The sequence below is a fragment of the Scylla paramamosain genome, chromosome 32, assembly GCF_035594125.1.
Source record: "Scylla paramamosain isolate STU-SP2022 chromosome 32, ASM3559412v1, whole genome shotgun sequence".
NCBI lineage: Eukaryota > Metazoa > Arthropoda > Malacostraca > Decapoda > Portunidae > Scylla > Scylla paramamosain.
The window spans coordinates 5,076,255-5,091,081 of record NC_087182.1 but is presented as its reverse complement, the minus strand read 5'-3'; the positions used below and the strand labels follow the sequence as shown (position 1 = coordinate 5,091,081).

The 14,827-nt window shown below is 46.0% G+C and overlaps 2 protein-coding genes across 4 annotated transcripts in view; both read left to right on the top strand.

Annotated features, from left to right (window-relative positions):
• Positions 1-4,138: 4,138 nt before the first annotated feature.
• LOC135089097 (signal recognition particle subunit SRP68-like) lies at positions 4,139-5,508 on the top strand. The gene is made up of 3 exons (XM_063984325.1): positions 4,139-4,291; positions 4,420-4,670; positions 5,309-5,508. The coding sequence occupies exons 1-3, from the start codon at positions 4,260-4,262 to the stop codon at positions 5,311-5,313; spliced, it is 288 nt and encodes a 95-aa protein (XP_063840395.1). The 5' UTR covers positions 4,139-4,259; the 3' UTR covers positions 5,314-5,508.
• Positions 5,509-8,239: 2,731 nt separating this feature from the next.
• LOC135089096 (uncharacterized) overlaps positions 8,240-14,827 on the top strand; it is a 7,336-nt gene continuing 748 nt past the window's right edge. The window contains exons 1-6 of one of the 3 annotated variants that reach the window (XM_063984323.1): positions 8,240-12,180; positions 12,329-12,411; positions 13,004-13,243; positions 13,434-13,770; positions 13,946-14,673; positions 14,767-14,827. The exon at positions 14,767-14,827 is cut by the window's right edge and continues 28 nt beyond it. In XM_063984323.1, coding sequence (XP_063840393.1) covers positions 9,860-10,636 — 777 coding nt within the window. In that variant the 5' untranslated portion in view covers positions 8,240-9,859 and the 3' untranslated portion in view covers positions 10,637-12,180; positions 12,329-12,411; positions 13,004-13,243; ... (1 more) ...; positions 13,946-14,673; positions 14,767-14,827. Of the gene's footprint in view, positions 12,185-12,328; positions 12,412-13,003; positions 13,244-13,433; positions 14,674-14,766 lie in introns of all 3 variants that reach the window. The other 2 variants (XM_063984322.1, XM_063984324.1) reach the window with 2 other exon arrangements.

Sequence of the window (14,827 nt, the reverse complement as noted above, 5' to 3'; positions counted from 1 at the left end):
GCATCTTCATATAATAATTGCAACACTAAAGTATTTTTAATGCATAAAACATCAAATTTTAGTAGTTCTGGGCTTTATCACGTTTGAGCTAGCAAACAACATTACGTAATAGATGAGAAAAAACGTATTTATTTAACTGTATAGAGCACATCATAATGAGAATGTGAAATTTTGAACTGGATCGGCAAATAAAAACAAGATAGGCTATACATGCTACAGGCGCAGGAGACTGTAGGCTACGCTGTGGCTGTCGAGTTGTTTATTATTAGCTGTTACATACGTACATCTCACCAGTTTATATATGAAATCACTATGGTAATATTCTACTAGAGACCTTTTCTCCCTTTACTACTGAGTCTTTTAGTTCCATTCATTCGAAGACACATTTGAATAGTGTTTGGGGATTACAGTGGAGGTGGCATTTTCTCCCACTCTATTACGTTTTACGTAATAGAGAATGGAACTTAAACAAACAATAATAACACTATGTAACACGATTTTTGTCTCTGACAAGCAAGTGTTATTTTCCAACTCTTGTTTTGGGTTGATTTATTTGCTCCTGACCATCACTTGTTTCCTTGTTTGATGCCTCTACACTTTTCTGTTTGGAGTTTAGATCATGATACTTGGCCAGTTGATGATGCTTGGTGCGTTGGTAGCGTGGAGGACCGGCAGTGAGACGGTAGTTCTGGTAGCTTGGAGGTCATGGGTATAAGTTGATATAGATGGTGAGTGCGAGTAAAAGACACGTATGATGAGAGTTCCTCTTGATTTAATAATAGGTAGAATATACACACTTGATACGAGACGAGATTGCAACGTGACGATTGATTGTTCTCTGTCTCTGAAGTGATATGAAATGAAGACTGAGCAGCGTCTCTCAAGACTGACTGTGACAGAGCGGAACGGAGTGAGAGACCAAGACTGACCGCTCGTGACTGGGTGACTGACTGACTAGGACTGAGCTCGACTGGGGCTGAGAGAGCTCGCTACCATGCGGGCTGTATTTATCTGAGTTGAGTGGGGAGAAGAAATGACCAATGAGATGCCATGAAATGAGATGAAGGACCAATGAGAGGGGTCTTTATAATGACCAGAAAGGAAGATTCAGAACGAACGCTGGTGTTTTCCCTAAGGACTAGAAGTGGGTGTGAAATTCCCTTGAGAGGTAGAGGAGGAGGAGAAAGGTTGGCTGCCCATGGGCACACATGAGATGAATATATGAAATAGTGAATATACACATATATATTAATAATAATAATTGTTGAGACTGATACAGATGCCTTACCCAACGAAAAATGCGTTCTCGCATTTGGATATAACAATAGAGCAGTACGATAGTATGATAGAGTAGTATGATAATAAAGCCAATGAATCTGTCGCTCTACGATGTTGTTTCCGCAGCATCTCAGATTGTGATGCAGTGAGGCGATCGTGAATGAGCTTATAAGTGAAATGAATATCGCAGAGACGACATTTGACGTAGTCATCCATGTTGCAGACAGGACGCGGCGCGCTGTGGAGAGATTCATATGGAAGACGCTTGTCGGTACCAAACAGCACGACATGTAGAGACTCGTTGATGGTGGCGCGGATTGCTGAGTTGACAGAGCAGGCTATCTGAGGAAGCCATTCGTCACATGAGTGCTTTGCTTCTGTTATGTAATGCAGAACGTCAAGGATGCGTTTATTACGACGCTCTACTTTGCCATTTGAACTGGGTGAGTGAGGAACGATGTTACATTTCTTGATGTGAAATTCTTATTGAATTCAGCGTCATTGTCAGATAAGATGACACGAGGAAAGTTATAAGGACAAATTATGTTGTCAATGATCGTGCGACCAACAGAAGTAGCAGTTTTATCCTTGAGAGCAACAAGAATGGTAAAGCGAGTGAAACTATCCACACGAGTGAAACTATCCTAGAAGATACCGATAACCGTTCTCTGTGAGTGGAAGTTTGAGTAGATCAACAGAGACTGAATCCCAAGGAGTGGAAGCGATGGAGTATGGAAGCGATGGACTGTCGTTTACGAGTGATGGACGGTGTGAAGCACACTGAGAACAGAGCGCACAGTGTTGAAAGATATCTTTCCACGTAGTCGTCCAGAAATATGATCGTTTTGCTTTTGCAAGGGAATTTGTCCCGACCTGGATGTCCTGTGTGGGGTGAGTCGTGAACATGATGAAACATGATACTCACAAGTGACTGAGGTATCACGAGCTGAGATGAACGCTCACTAGAATCGTCAGTAGAGACATCACTCGACTTATACAAGAAACTGTCTTGCATAAAAACGTATCAACACTCATTTGCAACTTAGAAGACTTGTCTCATCACCAGATTCGAGGTAATAAGCAACACTAGAACAGAAGGCATCTGAATGTTAATGTTTCCTTATCTCATCCATGGTTGGCATGGCAAGACTGTCTGTGATGGCGGAGATGGCGGCAACATTGCGTGATAGTGTGTCTGCCACTGAGTTTGCCTTATCAGGAATATATGAAAATGTAGGATTAAATTCTTGAATCGTAAGATGCCAGCGAGCAAATTGACCTGTGAAGTTGTTGCCTATGAAGGTCTCTGTGACAGCATAATAATCAGTCTGGACATGAATTTTATAGCCTAAGATAAGTTCACGGAAATGACGTAACGCCCAGATCACGGCGAGACTCACGCTTTGTGACGTCATAATTTTGCTCTGTCTTGTTGAGAAGTCCGCTAGCATACGCTAATAGGCGATGTTTAACAAGTGAATCTTTCTGCATGAGAACAGCACCGGTTCCAAAGCCAGAAGCGTCAGTGTATAAGAAAAAATCTTTCTCGAAATTTGGAGAAGCAAGAACTGGTGCTTGACACAAGGCAGTTTTGAGAAGATCAAAGGCATCTTGTTCCTTTTCAGACCAGAAGAATGCAACATTTTTCTTGAGCAAATGAGTGTGAGGTTGAGCGACAAGGCTGAAATTTTTGATGTAATGAAATAAGGTAAAAATGTAAATGAATTGTTCTAACTACAAAAGCAAAGTCTTAGAATCAAAATAATTATGGTTTTGTTTTCAGGAAAAAAAAAAAAAAAAAAAAAAAAAAAAAATATATATATATATATATATATATATATATATATATATATATATATATATATATATATATATATATATATATATATATATATATATATATATATATATATATATATATGTGTGTGTGTGTGTGTGTGTGTGGTTTGGGGCCAAGGACAAGAAAAAAAGTGAAATTTTGTTACTTAGTGATAATGGATGGAAAAGACTAGAATATTACACTACTTTTCCAGATTGATTTTGATATTCAATCAGTATCGTCATCACATGCACCAGACATCATAACCTGATTCCAAAGTAACTATAGTAGTTGACAACAAAGAAACATTTCTAGTATAGTTTTGAAAACTCTTGAATACAATTTTCATTGCATACATTTGCAGCATATCTAGAACTCCTTCATCTTGTGCATCAATCTGAGGAGGTGAGGCTTTCCGGAGTTGTTCTCGAAGACACGCACACTCTGTTCACATGCCTCTCTGAGGAGAGGCTCTTTCTTACCTGCTTCTACACTCCAACAATTAGAGATTAGAGAATGTACAGCCCTAACTATAAACACACAAAAAAAAAAAAAAAAAAAAAAAAAAAAAAAAAAAAAAAAAAACATGAATATATATATGCATTTGCAAAATTAGCAAGAGGAGATACGACGTGGGGTTTGGTGTTGGGATTTACTAACACCAACGTTTAAAAATCGGGCCCTGGTGTCCTCGCCTGGTCCACTTCCTGCCTGGTTCACTTCTTACCTAGTCCATTTCTTTGCTGGTCTATTTCTTGCCTAGTCCACTTTTTGACTGGTCCATTTCCTGCCTGGTCCGCTTCTTGTTTAGTCCACTTCCTGCCCAGTCCCCTTCCTGCCTGGTCCACTTCCTGCTTGATCCACTACTTGCTTGGTCCATTACTTGCCTGGTCCACTTCCTGCCTGGTCCACTTCTTGGCTGTAGAATATTTCCTACAGTGATGACAAAAAAGGGGAGGAGCGGAGGAGTTACGATGAACACTTCCTTCAGAGTAAGATGGTACCGCCGCGGCAGATACACCATCGTGAGAGGAAAGACGGAAAGAACCGAGTAAGGCCGTGTGGGGAAGCCCTCTCCAGGTGTCTCCAGCTCGGCAGCACCTGGCACTCTGTTCCGCCGAGTATATGAAGAGGGACGCCCCGACCAGTGCCACACTTCGACATGGAGCGACGCACCCTGCTGATTGTCCTGCTGTAAGTGTGTGTGTGTGTGTGTGTGTGTGTGTGTGTGTGTGTGTGTGTGTGTGTGTGTGTGTGTGTGTGTGTGTGTGTGTGTGTGTGTGTTTGCTTTCGTGCCTCATTCAGTAGTATTTATCCCACAGAGTGTGCTGCATCCTTCTCGCAGCCACCACCAAGGCTGTACCAAGAGGCGGAGGCGGTGGTCGCTCTGGCGGTAGTTTTGGCTCTGGCAGTCGTTCTAGCTCTGGCAGTCGTTCTAGCTCTGGCAGTCGTTCTAGATCTTTCAGTCGTTCTCGGCATGGCAGCCGCTTCAGTTCTTCTAGTGATTTCTTCGGTTTCAATGATAAAACGACCACCAGCCGTCCTTGGTACTACAATATTATTGGAGGACAAGGTGAGGGAATTGAAACATGCGTTAGAAGTACGTGTGTGTGTGTGTGTGTGTGTGTGTGTGTGTGTGTGTGTGTGTGTGTGTGTGTGTGTGTGTGTGTGTGTGTGTGTGTGTGTGTGTGTGTGTGTGTGTGTGTGTGTGTGTGTAACAATAATAATGATAATAATAATAATAATAATAATAATAATAATAATAATAATAATAATAATAATAATAATAACAATAATAATTATACTACTACTACTACTACTACTACTACTACTACTACTACTAATAATAATAATAGGTAACAATAATAATATTAATAATAATAATGCACGGTTTACTTAAGTTCCGGCCATGATGCTGAAAATATACATATGAATATTACAGTGTTCTTGGTTACAGAGTCGAGTGGAGTTACAGTGACAAGTGGAAGTGTTTCATATTGAAAACAGGAAGAAATGATATGAGCTTGTTAGTGTGTGGTGCCCCCCAGGCAAGACTCGGTTCTGCAGGTCATGGGATGTGTGTGTGTGTGTGTGTGTGTGTGTGTGTGTGTGTGTGTGTGTGTGTGTGTGTGTGTGTGTGTGTGTGTGTGTGTGTGTGAACAGACTTTTCTTCCATCCTGTTGTTCCCGCCACACGTCTCCTTTCTTACAGGTTGATTGTCATTCTGCTAAAACTCCTGCATGCCCCGCGGATAACCAGACAGGAGCCTCGCCCAGCCCGATAGGCGGTCCTTCCATCAACACGGACCTCTCGCTATTTTGGAAAAATTTGAACGCTACATTGTTTTCATTGCGTAATCCATAAAACATTTTTTTTCTTTCCATTCACTGCTAAATAAAAGCATAGCACACTCCGATGTTTGACATTACTGTCCCTCACACGAGCAGCACAACAACACAGAGGAGCGCGAAGGAGGCTGATGCTGCAGATCTGTCGCGTTCTTCCCTTGAACGAGTATCGTCTTTTGGAGGAGAGAGACAATGTGGAGGGCGACGTGACGCTCCCCTGACGGACACAGCGCGTTACTAAGGGAGACACGGAGGGAAATTAGAGATGGGAAACAGCATGGAGGAGGGGAAGAGCTGGAAAAGAGGAGGAGAATGAAGAGAGAAACGACGACGACAGTAGGGAGGAAAAGGAGGACGAGGAAGAGCAGGAGGACAACTAACTGGCTGATTGATTGACTGATGAGCGGCCGTGGGGCCGCCGCAGTACAATGGCGCCGCGCGCTTGGAGGCTGAGGGTATCTCAAACACAGGAGTTAAAAAAAAAAAAATGTGCCCTTCGTTTGGAGGTGCTGTCTGAGCCCTGGTAAATTAGGGGAACCAGGCACCAAAAAAAAAAAAAAAAAAAAAAAAAAAAAAAAAAAAAGATTGAATGATTCAAGCTTTGGCGCCGAAAAGATCATAAGATGGAAGCAAGAGGAGGAGAGGAGGACGGGAAGGAAAAAAGAGACAGGAAAAATAGTTCCTATGAGGAAAACACACTCGGTACCTGCCATGAGTCACAGGGAGCGACGCACCCTTCCTGTTGTCTTGGTGTGTGTGTGTGTGTGTGTGTGTGTGTGTGTGTGTGTGTGTGTGTGTGTGTGTGTGTGTGTGTGTGTGTGTGTGTGTGTGTCTGTGTGTGTGTAATAATAATAATAATAATAATAATAATAATAATAATAATAATAATAATAATAATAATAATAATAGTAATAATAATAATAATAATAATAAACGGTTTATTATTTTGGCAGTTAACGAATTGAAAATGTACAGAAGGGGTGGGAAAATACTTAACATTAATCCTAAAGGTAAGTCTAATCTAGAAGGGACTATTGATTGATAGCTCGCACCATGGTGGGAATCGCGCTGAGTCTGTACCGGTCCGTGCGTGGCGCCTTTAGGGGCGTTATCTTGTTGTGGTGTCTGGTGGCACGGACCGGGCGAGGCGCGGCAGGCGGCAGCAGGTGTCTGAGACGTGGATGATGCAGTAGTTCCCTTCCAAACTTCTCCAGAGCCTCTCGGTGCCTGGTGGATAGTCTGGACAGACTCAGGGTGGTCAGGGCTTCTTCATAGGTGTGTGTGTGTGTGTGTGTGTGTGTGTGTGTGTGTGTGTGTGTGTGTGTGTGTGTGTGTGTGTGTGTGTGTGTCTCACGCGTCAAGGCCCTATTTCCTGCCCCCTTCTTGTCTCTAAGGTGGGATGGTGTGAACGCTTAACAAATAACAGTAATATTATTAAGACAGGCAGGAGTGTCCGCGTCGCCTGATCCACTTCCTACCTGGTTCGTTTCTTGCCTGGTCCACTTCTTGCTTAGTTCACTTCTTGTCTGGTCCACTTCCTATCTGGTCCACTTCTTGTCTGGTCCACTTCTTGGCTGGTCCGCTTTTTGCCTGGTCCAGTTTTTGCCTGGTTCACTTTTTGCCTGGTGCACTTCTTGTCAGGTCCGCTTCCTGCCTAGTCTATTTCTTGCCTGGTCCACTTCTTCCTTGGTCCACTTCTTGGCTGGTCCACTTCTTGCCTGGTTCACTTCTTGGCCTTGCTTCTTGGTTGTAGAATATTTCTTACAGTGATGACAGAAAACGGAACGAGTGGAGGAGTTACGATGACTAGTTCCTTCAGAAAGTAAGGATGGTATCGCCGCGGCAGGTGCATAATCGTGAGGGGAAGGCCGGAAGGAATGAAATATGACCTTGTGGGGGAGCCCTCGCCGGTCATCCCCAACGCGGCAGCACCTGGCACTCTGTTCCCCCGGGTATATGAGGAGGCACGCCTTGACTAGTACCACACTTCGACATGGAGCGACGCACCCTGCTGATTGTCCTGCTGTAAGTGTGTGTGTGTGTGTGTGTGTGTGTGTGTGTGTGTGTGTGTGTGTGTGTGTGTGTGTGTGTGTGTGTGTGTGTGTGTGTGTGTGTGTGTGTGTGTGTGTGAGTTTAGCTTAAACCTGTTATTTCTTGTTCTATCCTGATTACTTATCCTGAGAATTTTGTTTACATCCCCCTTGTTATAACCCGCATAGTGTGTGTGTGTGTCGGCGTGCTGCATTCAACCGTGTCCAACTTACAGAGTGTGCAGCTTCCTGCTGCTGGCTGTCACCGCCGAGGCCTCGCCGCGGGTGAGACGCCGCTACGGCAGACCGTTTGGCGGCAGACCGTTTGTCGGCGGACAGTTTGGTGGCAGACCAGGTGAGTGGCTTTGAGCAGTACTTTTATGAGGCTCGGTTCAAGTACAGTGTTTTGAAAGTCCAATAATAATTTGATATCACACATTTAGCTACAGTATAGCTATTCTGTCCTGGGAGTGCTCAGTTCAAGCGGAAAAGCCACAGAGAGCCTCGCCTCTCACACTTTTATCCCTTCTACCGGAAAACACTGGAACTTCCAGTGTCTACCTCCTCTTGCATACGACTTAAAGTAAAGTACTTCAAAAGAAGATAATCAAGATATCTCAGAAACTAAATAGACCATCTCACACAACGGCAGCAACAAGTGTCTCGGTGTGATGCGGGATGCTTCTCCACACCTCGCCACTAATGCCTCCCCCTACTTGCAGGCTGCGTGTGTATCAGGTCACCGTGTCCTTGTGCCAATTACGGCTAACCCGACCAGCGAACACTTCGGCTTCCTGACACTGCTCCCTCGCGGCCACACGCCACTCGCCATGGATGGAACGAGTTGACTCTTGCTTCTTTGACTTAAATGATAAATTCACGCTAAATTTTCCTTTGCATTTAGTGGTAAATAAAAAGCATAGCAATCCCTGATGTTTGGTATTATCTGTCCCTCACATGAGCAGTACGGCAGCAGTACAGGAGCGTGAAGGAGGCTGGTGTTGTATAGACACATGTTGTGTTCTTCCGATGAACAGGAAGACACAAACTGCGGTAAGGTCACACAGCGCCTCCTGCAGGATGCAGCTCTTCTCTCCTTCTCCCTCTCCTACTGGCGGACAGAGCTCACAAACTAAATGTACAATGTACAGTTCCTCGGTTTTTCGTCAACAACGTGAAAATATCTTATGTAACTGTTTGCTAACCGTCCACTCACTTGTTGCACTAAATTCGTCATCACAAGGGGGGGGTATGAATATACTTATCCTCCAATTTTGGATGTTCCATTTGGATTTTTCTTAAGGATCTGGCACATCTGTGGGCCTTTTTTTTTTTTTTTCTTCCATTTTGTTGTCCTGAGCCAGTGCATGTGTTACATACATAAAAAAAAAAATCCTCTGACACTTAATGTCACATACAGTTGGCGAACAAATATATCGGGAGAAGAAGGTGAAGTTTTGTCAAACCTAAACGAGATAATCAATGGAGCTAGTCACGGCACAGGGCATCCGAACAACGGATCACAACACCTCGCACTCGCTTAGGGCACTCTGTGGCTTAGAGTTGTCTTCTGTTTCCATCGCATGCTGTCAGAGAGAGAGAGAGAGAGAGAGAGAGAGAGAGAGAGAGAGAGAGAGAGAGAGAGAGAGAGAGAGAGAGAGAGAGAGAGAGAGAGAGAGAGAGAGAGAGAGAGAGAGAGAGAGAGAGAGAGAGAGAGAGTGTGTGTGTGTGTGTGTGTGTGTGTGTGTGTGTGTGTGTGTGTGTGTGTGTGTGTGTGTGTGTGTGTGTGTGTGTGTGTGTGTGTGTGTGTGTGTGTGTGTGTGCGTGAGTGAGTGAGCTGTCAGATCCTCTCACCACCGTTTTCAGGTCCTGCCTGATGGAGCACAGATGGCCCTCTATAAGGAAGGAGGCGCGGGTGGTACCAGCCCATAAGAACTCAGAGTCTAAGCCTATCAACTACAGACCCATCTCGCTGCTCTCTGTGGTGGCCAAGTTGGTGGAACAGATGGTGGCAGATGTCATCTGTCATCACCTGAGTGAGCTCCGCCTCTTCTTAGACGAGTAGTTCGGCTTCCAGCCTGGCCGCTCAACAGTGGACCTCCTCACCCTCCTCTTCCAAGGTTGGCACAATGCCCTGGACGAAGGCCTGGATACTCGTGTGATGGCCCTGGACATTGCTAAAGCCTTTGATAGGGTTTGGCACGCGGGGCTTGTGAAAAAAAAAACTTTGCGCCAAGGGTATCCAGGGCAACCTTCTTGCGCTGCTCGAGGACTGCCTCCAGGGGAGAACCCTCCGGGTAGTCATCAACGGGCAGGCATCCCAATCATCACCTATACAGGCATAGGTTCCACAGGGTTCAGTGTTGGGTCCGATCCTGTGGAACATGTACACTGAAGACCTCCTGCGGCAAATACCGACTCTGTTTGCATACGCCGACGACTGCAGTCTCTCCCGGTCCTACTGCCGCTCCGACAGTCAGCGAACCGTCAGAGAGCTAAACAGGCAGCTCAGGCTGATGACGGAGTGGGGAGAGACGTGGCAAGTCGGCATCGCTCCAGAGAAGACGCAGGCGATGGTCATCTCACGGTCCCCAGCTGCCCCCCCGCCTTCCTCCGGCAATCTCATGCCATCTATGTTTTGGAGGCCAGACACTTCCCCTCCAGGAACACGTCAAGGTGTTGGGAGTGACAGTGGACTGTGGCCTACGATTCAACCGCCATGTTGCTGCTGTTGCCCATCAGAGCTCCCTGCGAGTCTCTGCCCTGCGTCGGATGGCGGGAAACCTCGACTCCCGGGGCGTCTTTACACTGTAGAAGGCTCAGATACAGCCTTGTATGGAGTACAGTGCCTTGTCCTGGATGTCGAGTACCGCCACCCACTTGCAGAGACAGGATGCCGTGCAACGGCGTGCCCTGCGGCTGGTGGGGATGGACGGACAGCAGCAGCAGCAGCAGGAGGAGCAGACCGGAGTCATGTCTCTGAAGCATCGGCGGGACGTGTCGGTCCACGAGCTGTCCAGAGGGAGTCCAGGACCACCACCTCCAGTGACATGCTGGTGCAGGTGCCTCGATCTCACTCGAGGCAGTACCAGCGCTTTTACACAGCCAGAACCTCCAGACTGTGGAACTTGTTCACGGCAGCCACGAGTGATACACAATGACACTCCAGCAAGTGAAAGTGGCTGCCCACAGGTGGCGAAAAACACAAACTTCCACATGTCTGGGGGGGTTCCACTCATACTGCTCTTCTAGACAGGGTGGAATCAAAAGCTTTTCGTCTCATCAACTCCTCTCCTCTAACTGACTGTCTTCAGCCCCTCTCTCACCGCCGCAATGTTGCATATCTAGCTGTCTTCTACCGCCATTTTCATGCCAACTGCTCTTCTGATCTTGCTAACTGCATGCCTCCCCTCCTTCCGCGGCCTCGCTGCACAAGACTTTCTTCTTTCTCTCACCCCTATTCTGTCCACCTCTCTAACGCAAGAGTTAACCAGTATTCTCAATCATTCATCCCTTTCTCTGGTAAACTCTGGAACTCCTTGCCTGCTTCTGTATTTCCACCTTCCTATGACTTGAATTCCTTCAAGAGGGAGGTTTCAAGACACTTATCCACCAATTTTTGACCACTGCTTTGACCCTTTTAAGGGACTGGCATTTCAGTGGGCATTTTTTTTTATTAGATTTTTGTTGCCCTTGGCCAGTATCCTTCCTACATAAAAAAAAAAAAACTAGTGCTGTGTTAATGATTTCTGTATATAGTAGGATAAGTATGTTTTTTTTGTATATATTTTCTTTTTTATATTTAAATGTAGGCTTTAAATAGCAGCACAAAAAAAAAAGAGTTGCTTTAAGCCTTATGTAAATTTCTTTAAATAAAAGAGAGAGAGAGAGAGAGAGAGAGAGAGAGAGAGAGAGAGAGAGAGAGAGAGAGAGAGAGAGAGAGAGAGAGAGAGAGAGAGAGAGAGGAGGGGGCGAGTTATTACACTTGTATCACACTTCTATTTATCCATCAGTTAGAGGAACAATTATTATTTTCAACATTATCATAATATAAGTAATACAAAATCTCCGTCTCAGTTCATTTTTCTTCATCCAGAACTTTAAAAATCTAAATAAATGCGGACAGGAGCCTATGCATGGGTTACGATACTATAAGAGTGAAGAGCATGAACAAGTACCACTGGTGAGTATTGTTGGGATGACCAGAGCCTGTGTCCCGCCCATCGCCTCCCTTAGCCTGTGGTGGGGGAAGGAGGGAAGGTAAGGTTGGGAAACAAAATCCCAGCGAAGAAAACTTGGAGAAAAATACATTATAGTATACTCAGCAAACTCATCCTAACCTAACCTGATCTAATCTATCATAATCTACAATAACCTAATTGAATCTAACCTAATCTAACTCAACAATCAAATAACATAACCTAGTTCTCACCTAATCTAACTTTACTCAACCTAACCTAACTTAACCTAATTCAATTTAACCTAACCTTACTCAGGCTAACTTAATCAAACCTATCGTGGCCTAACCTAACGTATCCCGTCGGCGCCTCTTGCCTGTTTTGAATTTTGAAGTTCCGGCGCGTGGTGGGAGTCCCGGCAGGGTGGGCGGGGCGTTGCCAGCGCCAGTCATCTAAGAGTGCCATGAGGAGCGCCACACCTCACCCACCCTTGTCATGGAGCGAAGCGCCCTGCTGGTGGTCCTGATGTGAGTGAGTGTGTGAGTGTGTGTGTGTGTGTGTGTGTGTGTGTATGTGTGTGTGTGTGTATGTGTGTGTGTGTGTGTGTGTGTGTGTGTGTGTGTGTGTGTGTGTGTGTGTGTGTGTGTGTTATTTTCTAACCTTTCTCCTTCCCAGGGTGTGTGCCTGCCTGCTGGCCTCTGCCATGGCCTTCCCTCGACCTGAACCGCTGCCCGGAAACAGATTCCCTCCTCCTGAAGGTAAAACTCACTCCTGCAGTTACAGAGACCTTCATGCACCACTTTGCTCCCATTCTTTTCCACCACACTTCCAGCTGGGCGTGTCACTCTGGTCCACCTCTGCCTCAGGACACAACGACCCTCTCTCGACCCCTAGAAAAGGTTTCCCGTCAGTTTAGTGCTTTGCCTTCCCATGAATCCTCAGCATGATAACTCACCCAGCCACTCACGGACACAGTTGTCAGCTGATCTCACGCCACAGCCAGCCGGTCCCCTTACGGAAAGACTCAGAATTCTTGGTTATCTGTGGGAAGGACTGAGATAGCTGGGGTGAAGGGTATTAAATCTCTAACACAAGCGACGCGGTGATAAAATATAACTCTGGGGCGCCTGACAATATGGCAATATGTTCATCTACTGTATATGTCATGAGGTTTATCTGTCACTGTCATACCTACAGTACATAAGGTTATTTTGTCTGCCTCATTTTCTGTCAATCTGTTTATCTTTTGCCCGCTTATATATGAAATGTTTTACCTATTTAACTTCCTTTCAAGTAAGTTATGATGCCAAATGCTTTTTTTCTAATCTCTGTGTCCTTTCTCCCGAACAGACCCGAACTGCTCCTGTTTCCCTCTGTCCTGTGTATGTGCAGGGGATCCCGTCCCTTAGTGGTGACGGAAGCATGACTCTGGGAGCCTCCCCACGACCTGGACCTGTACAAGACAAGGGCTTGGACTGTGCTGATGGGGAAGCAACACTCCTCGGCTCTCCTTCCTTTAGGTACTTCACACACAGAATGTACTGATGTTATGTGCAAAGACCGGAGGAAGCTCGCGACGCCGGGCACGAGGTGAATCTACTTTCTTGACCTATAACATCTGAAGCAAGGCCCGAGAGACCAAGAAAAAAAAAGAGAGAAAAAAAACCTTCTTTCACTTGCATTCACGTTCTAATAAAGTCTGGAATATTTACTGACGTTTAGCATTACTCTGACCTTTCTTTCCCTTTCCTCCACACGGGCAATGAATGACAAAAACCAGTGAACCTCCCTACACGGTAACCCCTCAGTGCCTCCTCCTTCGGCGCGTCGTGGGAGTCCCGGCAGGTGGGCGGGGAGTAGCCATGAGGAGCGCCACATCTCACCCACCCTCGACATGGAGCGACGCGATCTGATGGTGGTTCTGCTGTGTGTGTGTGTGTGTGTGTGTGTGTGTGTGTGTGTGTGTGTGTGTGTGTGTGTGTGTGTGTGTGTGTGATTCTGTCTAACGTTACTCCTTCCCCAGGGTGTGTGGCTGCCTGTTGGTCTCTGCCGCGGCCTCCCCTCAGCCTGACAGGAACTACGATCGCTCGTCTGCACTCTTCCGTAAAAACTCTCAGGTTCTTATAAGCCTTGTGGTGCAGTACAAGGTGTTCATAAGATCATTTTCTGTCAGTTTGTCCACCTTTCACCTTATGGATCAGCTGTTTAACTCCTTTTTAAGCAGGAAGGATGAGCATGGTATGGTGCCAAGTCATTCATTTTCACTAACTCGTGTCGTGTCTCCCCAAATAGGCAGCAGATGCTTTTGCTATGCCTACTCTTGTGACTGTGGATGGGACCCCAGACTTTATGGGTGATGAGAACAACGCGTGGCTCTGGGGCCCTCGACCTGACCTGAACCAACAAACCTTAAGATAAAAAATAAAAAAAATATTGACTCTTCCCTCTTACTTGCATTCATGTCCCAATGAAGCCTGCAATATCTGCTGATGTTTAGTATTACTCTGGTCTTCCTTTGCCTCCCTGCACGCTGCCTGTCAGGTGGATGTACAAGACTGGAGCTTCGGGACAGGTTAACAATGAGCACTGCTTACTACTCATCCACCTGCGTGAGCTGTTAACTGTGTGGCGTTAATCAGCTCTAGTGGATAACATTCTGAAGACCTGGTGACAGAGCACCAAAGGAAGGGCTGGGAAACAGGAAAAAGGACAAGAGCCAGGAGGAAAATGCTTCACAGCATCCTAACCAAACCAAACAAAACAAAATCTAACTGAGCCTTACCTAATTCAGTCTCACTTAACCTAAACTAATCAACCTAATTCGATCTAACTAAACCAAATCTAACCTAGCCTGACCTAACCCTCTGCGTCTCCTCCCTTTCTTGAGTTCCGGCGCGTGGTGGGAGTCCCGGCATGGTGGGCGGGGCGTAGCCAGTGCCAGTCACCTGAGAGTGCCATGAAGAGCGTCACACCTCACCAGCCCTCGACATGGAGCGACGCGTCTTGCTGATGGTCTTGCTGTGCGTGTGTGTGTGCGTGTGCGTGTGTGTGTGTGTGTGTGTGTGTGTGTGTGTGTGTGTGTGTGTTCTTGTCTAACCCTCCTCCTTCCCCAGGGTGTGTGCCTGCCTGCTGGCCTCTGCCGTGGCCTTCCCTCAGACTGACCTACTGCTCAAA

Coding starts and splice junctions, on each gene's coding strand:
- LOC135089097 (XM_063984325.1), top strand. CDS start 4,260: ATGGAGCGACGCACCCTGCTGATTGTCCTGCT. Junction 4,292..4,419: donor ACCCTGCTGATTGTCCTGCT/GTAAGTGTGTGT, acceptor TTTATCCCACAG/AGTGTGCTGCATCCTTCTCG.